The following is a 6,408-nucleotide window of genomic DNA, read 5'->3' as shown; positions in this document are numbered from 1 at the left end:
GGGTGAAAAAATTTTAGACCTCACCACATCACTGATAGTAATTAAAAGAGATATCTAGAGCTATTGACGTCAAAAAGTTTTAGGAGGTAGTCACGGAGTGGGTCCTCAAACATAAACAAGAAGACTCACGCTTCCATTACCAAGCATGCTAATAGGTCACTTCCTTTTATTAACCATACAAAGCGCTATGACTGTGTTTTATTTTAAAGTATTTTTTCTTAAAATATTAGTGATTACGATTATTACTAAAAATTAACTAATGATTTATTTTTCAGGCTACATAACTTAAGCTCGAGTCTAATAGAGTTGTATCTGGAAACACATGTGCAGAGGGAAGATAAAAAGAAAAGAGTGCAATAGTTCATGAAGAGTCGAGTCGAGACATTTGTTAAACTTTGAAACCTTTTGTATATCTTTTAGACTAATAATTTTTTGTTAACGTCTTTAACTTGTTTTTTTTTTTTTTTTTTGTAGGAATAATATAATGCCGACATGCGTGCTAAACACGAAGAAGACCCTTCAATCCATCCAAATATGATCTAAAGTTATGGTTGGATGATGGAGCAACTGATAGATCAAAAATAAAAATCGGGTTTATGATATCTCTATGACTACAGCCCGAGATATGAGGTTGAGTTGTAGTGTATCAGTAGTAGGCACCCCAAAATCCAACCCAAGGCAACCATCATCGGCTATTAAAGAGTTGCTTTAAGAATGAATTGGTGCTCCGAGGGCCAAAATGAAGGTAAAATATGAAGAACAAAGTATGAAGCATTGGAAGAAGATGATGACATGCTTGTCTAATCATTATCCTCCCCTGTATAGACCTCTACAAAGATTTTTCTCCTCCTCCACCTTCACCTTCAACTACTTTTTAATGTATATAGATATTTATAATTGATTTTTACAGTAAAATTAATAATAAAAAATGTGTTCTTTAATTTAATTTAGTTATTCAATGTTGTTTAATGTCTTTTAATGTGAAGTTGTGTGATAGTATCTCAAAAAGAAAAAAAACAAATTACTAAAATATTGACGAATAAATATATTCTGTCAGTGATTTTATCGGTACAATAAGCCCATTTCTTTGGAGAATTATAGAAAGTTGTGAACCGTTTTGATATATACTGGCAAATTCACCGACATAATATATTTGTAGGTGAGTTTGATAGTCAATCCATCAGTGAGACACAATATATTACCAAGAGGGTACTCCGTTGGTAATATTTACCAATGGATAGGCTGATAGAAAATAGTCGGTACCTATTTTTTATCACCGATATTAATATTTTGTCAGTCTATTCATCGGCATTTAAATCACTAAATAAATTACTGAAGGATTTAAATCTTTAATGAGACACTCGCCGATAATACATCTATCAATGATATTTATACCAATAAAAATACAACTTTTACACCAACAAAATATTTCATCATGTAAATTATTATTTTTTTGTTGTGAAAGTGAATCTCAGAAATATAGAATGTTTGTGTTACTTACTTGTACAATAAAATATAAACATTTCTAATTAAACATTTATTTTTTAATATTTATTTTTTAAATAAATATATATTCCAATATATTAACATTTTCCGACCAATATATATATAAAATTCACGTTCCTTCATTATGTTAGGAATTTATTTATTTTTCCCCGTCCAGTCATGAAGGAAACTTTCCGTCAATCGAAAACAAGCATAGATGAGACTCAACCTCAGTTATATACTCCTAAAAGTAAAATGACCCTACAACACCATTTGCGCTATCTAACAGCCTGCCCAATCGGCGTTAATGCAAGAACACCAACATCACTGTTGTTACATTAACCTCGGTTGTCATCATCATCATCATCTCATGTCGCCTCATACACAAGGAGATGGGCGCTTTCCTATAAACCATGAAATCACCTCTTAAACCAAGACTATGTACAGATGTGCAATCATCAACACGAGTTCAATATCCGGTTGCACTGCTGCTAGTAGGATTTGGCGTTGAAGCATAATTAGCTTAAGCGTTGGACCTGCCAGCTTGGCTAAGCAACAAGTCTTTCATTTCTTCGTATCTTTTCAGTTCTTCCAATGCATCAGCTGCTGTTTTTGAAGCAATGAGACCTGAAGATGCAACACCAGACACAGCAGCCTGCTGACCCGCTGGTGCTACAGAGATTGGATTGTATTCTTGGAGGTTGCAGCTCCACATTTTGGACCTAGAATCTGGTGGCAAAGCAGCCGAACCAGAGAAGTCTTGGCATAAAGTTGGGGGTTTCTTCAGCGTGTGTACAAGAGCACCAACAGCTGCATCTTGGGATTTTTTAATCGGAAAGAGACCTCCGGGCTCAAGGGGGTCAGATAGATGGCCTTTTTTATCAAATGTCTCAGGTCTGCAAGATGCAAAAAGCACATTAAGTTGAATGACCAAACGGCTTGGATCGAATACCTGTATTCATTTCTTGCTTGCAGTTCGTGTACATTTTCTGCCAGTCAACTTGGGGCATATTGTTTTAAAGCAACAAAGTTTCATGAAGAAAAACACATTCTGTCCAGATTTACAGCAATTTAACCATGATAGAACCAACCTGATTGCAATTTTTGTTCTATAGATTGGTTAAATAAACAATTTTCATAACAGTTCCACATAATTGGGCTCAGACAGTACATTGAAGGGTCAGTTTTAACCAGCCCAAATCAAGAACACGCTAGATCAATGGCATGTTTTACTCGTTGCGCATAAAGGTTCCAGCATACTGTTTCTAACTGCTAGTTCTTAATTTTACAATAATCTTCAAAAGAGCTTCACACCAATCTCTTCAGACTTATCTACCACCATGATCAATCCAATCAGATTATTTGACAAGTGCAAAGGCTTTGATGTAAAAATATCAACCTCATTCCTTACAAGTTCAAGTAGTGAATTGATGGACTCTGTTTCAACATCAATCCAATCAGATTATTTGACTCAAGTAGTGAATAGGCCCAAGAGAGCCAATTCTTAGAAAACTCAATTAGTCTGCCGATGTTTATTCTGTCTTGATGTCTAACCATTGTCTATTTATGGGTGTCAAAGCAAACAGAAAGTAAGAAAACCAAATCCTGGTAGAGAGGTAAACTTAACCATAGGGCAATCTAAAGCCAAAGGAATAGTAAGGCCGGCTAATTATTTTGTAGATAAGTAAGACTAAGTAATAGTCTTAATAAAGAAGAAAACCTGAATAAGCACTAGTTAAATTCTGAGTTCCTTCCTAAAAAGGTCCTAAAGACTTTGACTGGTAATCCTGCAGACCACAATCTTTAAGAAATTAAAAATCCATCATGGCAGAAATAAACCACAAGAAAGTATCAAGGCTGATGAGCACTGACACTATGATGCCGCATAAAAACATAAGCCTTACTTGATTGTGATCTCAGACCACAGATTGTCATCAAACTTCTGATCCTGAGAGGATATATACCTAAAGCACTAGCTATTAAAGATGTCAAATGAGTGTGTCAGACAAAACATTTGATGGGATCCCTGATATTCAATCCCTATACTATCAGAAGTACTGCGGATGCTCTGCAAGAACCATGATATACTATTCGTTAAAGCTTGGCTAAGAAAGCAGGATAGTTCAACTCTTTTGCCAGAAGCTCTATTACTCTGTTATTCCATTATTCAAATGTACATATGCTTAACATCTAATGAGTCCATCACCTCAAATATCATCAGCAAGATAATTTATTCAGCAGAACAGAGGGAGTCAGACACCCTTAATGTAATACCAGCACCAACCAAAATTAAATGCGCTAGAAGTAATTAAACAATATTTCACACGTAGATCCATTATGTCATCATATTCCACATCAAACAGACAAGAAAACTCAGAATCATCAAAATCATCCTGATATTACCTGCTGGAAGTTCTGGAAAATGAAATCTGCTGAGAGCTGTTGGATAGTGTTTTCACGCTGGCATATTTTCTAATGTCATCTTTCCGAGGAGAGAACAACTGCAGTAGACAGAGAATCCTATTGATCAAATGCCTTGGCAACATAAGACCATTGTTATGAGCATATATAATACCTTCTCGTCTGTTGCACCAGGGTGAACCAAACCTGTACTTTCATCAGTCTTCGGATTGCAAGATGTGGTAGCTTTGAGTGGTGGAGATGGGGGCAAGTTTTGCTTGTTGGACAACAGGGGAGAACTAGCATGCTTGGTAGCAGGTATGCTAACAGGTGCACTTTCAGATTGTGAAACAGCTGTGGAAAGATGACTCTCAGGAATATAGATTGGTGGTGATGGGGATGGAGATGGTGTATAGCTAGGAGAGGGATAATGTTCATCAAAGCTCGTATTCTTCTTATGAACTGAAGGCACTTCAGGTGGATGAGGAGGCAAGCTCGAAGGTTGGAATCGACAGGAACTAGGATTAGATATTGATCCATGCTTTCCTGAGCGATTAGGTGATGGTGAGAAAGAAAATGAAGGTGGTGAGGCTTTATTATGGTCATAGTACCAACTATGTTGTCTTGAGAATGGCAAAGATAACAGAGAACCTTGCGACACAGGAAGAGAGGGGAATCTCTTCACTGGTTCTGCCAAAGGACTCCCAACATAATCTGGGATAAATTGGGGGGACACAGGAGTTGACGACTCAGAGCTGACATCTGATAATGAAGAGTGATACAGCACCGAAAGGCAAAGCCTACCACAGGAAGTATCCACTGGGGTGAACACAAATCGCTGCATTTCAGCCTCTTCTTCGCGTGTAAAGGGCTCAACAAAAGAAGACACCCTATGTGTAAGCGTGTATGAACGAATTTTCCCTGATGAATTGAGGTCACGGAAAATTTTATATGCAGGTAAAAGCCTAACAGTTGCATACAAAGACCTGAAAAGTAATATTGATTTCATATAACATGTTTGAAAGGTATTGCTAAGTTTCCTGCTCCCAGTACCACTATCCCTTGACTTCCGACCCTCATACTGCACTTCCCACCTCTCTACAATCTTTTCAATCTTACCCTCACACCCTAATTCTTCCTGATCTGAATTCCAGTGAAATGGATACTGATCCTTGGTCGAAAAATTCCTAACAGGCTCCCTTTGGGGGGGATAATTCACAGGATCCCACCGAACTGGTGGCACCTGCACCAAAATCACATCAACAATCATCGGTTCCAAATAGCTTTGGTGCCAAAGATCAAGATTCTCAAGAGCAGCCGGGCATTCCCTAAGAGCTAAATTGAACCATTTATCTCTTGGCCTCACACTCGGCGAGGAGGAGGACGAAGAAGATGGAGATAAGGATACCATTTGTTCACCACTATAATTACGCGATGACATGAAAGGAGACCTCGACTCAAGTATAATCTGAAGACTCTTAGGAAAAAATTCAGTGATAATTTGTTCCATCTCTGCAGCCTCAGTGTGTGTACTATTATTTGATGATGCCATATTTGCAATAAAGAACTACTAAAAATGGCACAAACCCTTTCAAGGAAAAGATGAAGACAAACTACACAAACCTTAGTACCCCACTTCACAGAATTTCACTGCAAAACAAAAAGATCACATAGCAAAAGAACATCAAACTCTAAAAAAAAACAAACAAACCCCCAGAAACCAAAAATTCAACATAAACTGAATTAAGCAATTAACATTAACTTAATCATCAACTCTGCCAAAAACCAAACACAATCAATGATATTTAACCTTAAATCCACAACCATCAATACTGTCGGAGAGAGACGACAAGGACTTGCTGTTCACTGGGGCTCTTTTCAAGGTTGTCATAAAGAGAAGTATATAACTTTGAAGGGTCCCTTTTGTTTTTCTCTTTATTTTGTCATCTGGGCAAGGATAAAGATTGCGTTTTTCACTCAAAAAATTATCTGTTTTTTTCGGATTTTTTTTGGATTCTTTTAAAAACCCCTGACATGGAAACACATGTCCATACAGAGATATTTATAGAGAGAGAGAGAGAGAGAGAGAGAGAGAGGTAGAGCCAGGTGGGTGCAGTTTGGTTCTTCTGTGTTGCCATAGGGAAGTTTGGATTTTCTGCCTTTTGATTGGCTAATCTATCCTCTGTTTATATGTTTGGAAAATTGTTAGGCTACTTCTTCATCAAAAAAATCTTGATGCCTCAGCTTGTGATTTCTGGGGTCTGATGATCATGGATTTGATGTTGCCATGTCAGGGAATAGCTTGTTGGTGGGGCCTAAATGATTTTAGGGATTTTCTTTATTAATTTATCAAAATGTCAATTTCTACTCTAATATAGTTAAACAACACTTTTTTTTTTTATTGACATTGTAGTTGTGATTGCTTTTCAAATAACTTTTCATGTCGAAATACACGTCAATAATATTATTTTTATTTTTTAAAAATTATTTTTAACATCAGCACATCAAAACGATTCAAAATAC

The 6,408-nt window shown here is 36.8% G+C and overlaps 1 protein-coding gene across 2 annotated transcripts; it reads right to left on the bottom strand.

The window, feature by feature from the left end:
- Positions 1–1,605: 1,605 nt before the first annotated feature.
- LOC18108096 (autophagy-related protein 13b) lies at positions 1,606–6,192 on the bottom strand. Of its 2 annotated transcripts, none has more exons than XM_052449594.1 (4): positions 5,696–6,192; positions 4,061–5,535; positions 3,889–3,986; positions 1,606–2,381 (listed from the first exon to the last, which is right to left on the bottom strand). In XM_052449594.1, the coding sequence occupies exons 2-4, from the start codon at positions 5,435–5,437 to the stop codon at positions 2,009–2,011; spliced, it is 1,848 nt and encodes a 615-aa protein (XP_052305554.1). In that variant the 5' UTR covers positions 5,438–5,535; positions 5,696–6,192; the 3' UTR covers positions 1,606–2,008. The 2 variants fall into 2 exon arrangements, with proteins under 2 accessions (XP_052305554.1, XP_052305555.1); XM_052449595.1 differs by having other exon boundaries at positions 5,746–6,192.
- Positions 6,193–6,408: the final 216 nt, after the last annotated feature.

Source organism: Populus trichocarpa, chromosome 19 (assembly GCF_000002775.5).
Source record: "Populus trichocarpa isolate Nisqually-1 chromosome 19, P.trichocarpa_v4.1, whole genome shotgun sequence".
Taxonomy (NCBI): domain Eukaryota; kingdom Viridiplantae; phylum Streptophyta; class Magnoliopsida; order Malpighiales; family Salicaceae; genus Populus; species Populus trichocarpa.
This window is presented reverse-complemented; position numbering and strand designations above follow the sequence as displayed.

What these genes read in the sequence shown, in the direction of transcription:
- LOC18108096 (XM_052449594.1), bottom strand. Translation starts at nt 5,437, where the DNA reads ATGGCATCATCAAATAATAGTACACACACTGAGGCTGCAGAGATGGAA. An exon ending in CTGGTGCAACAGACGAGAAG is followed by an intron (nt 3,987 to 4,060) that starts GTATTATATATG and finishes TGTCTACTGCAG; the next exon opens with TTGTTCTCTCCTCGGAAAGA. An exon ending in TTTTCCAGAACTTCCAGCAG is followed by an intron (nt 2,382 to 3,888) that starts GTAATATCAGGA and finishes TGCATCTTGCAG; the next exon opens with ACCTGAGACATTTGATAAAA.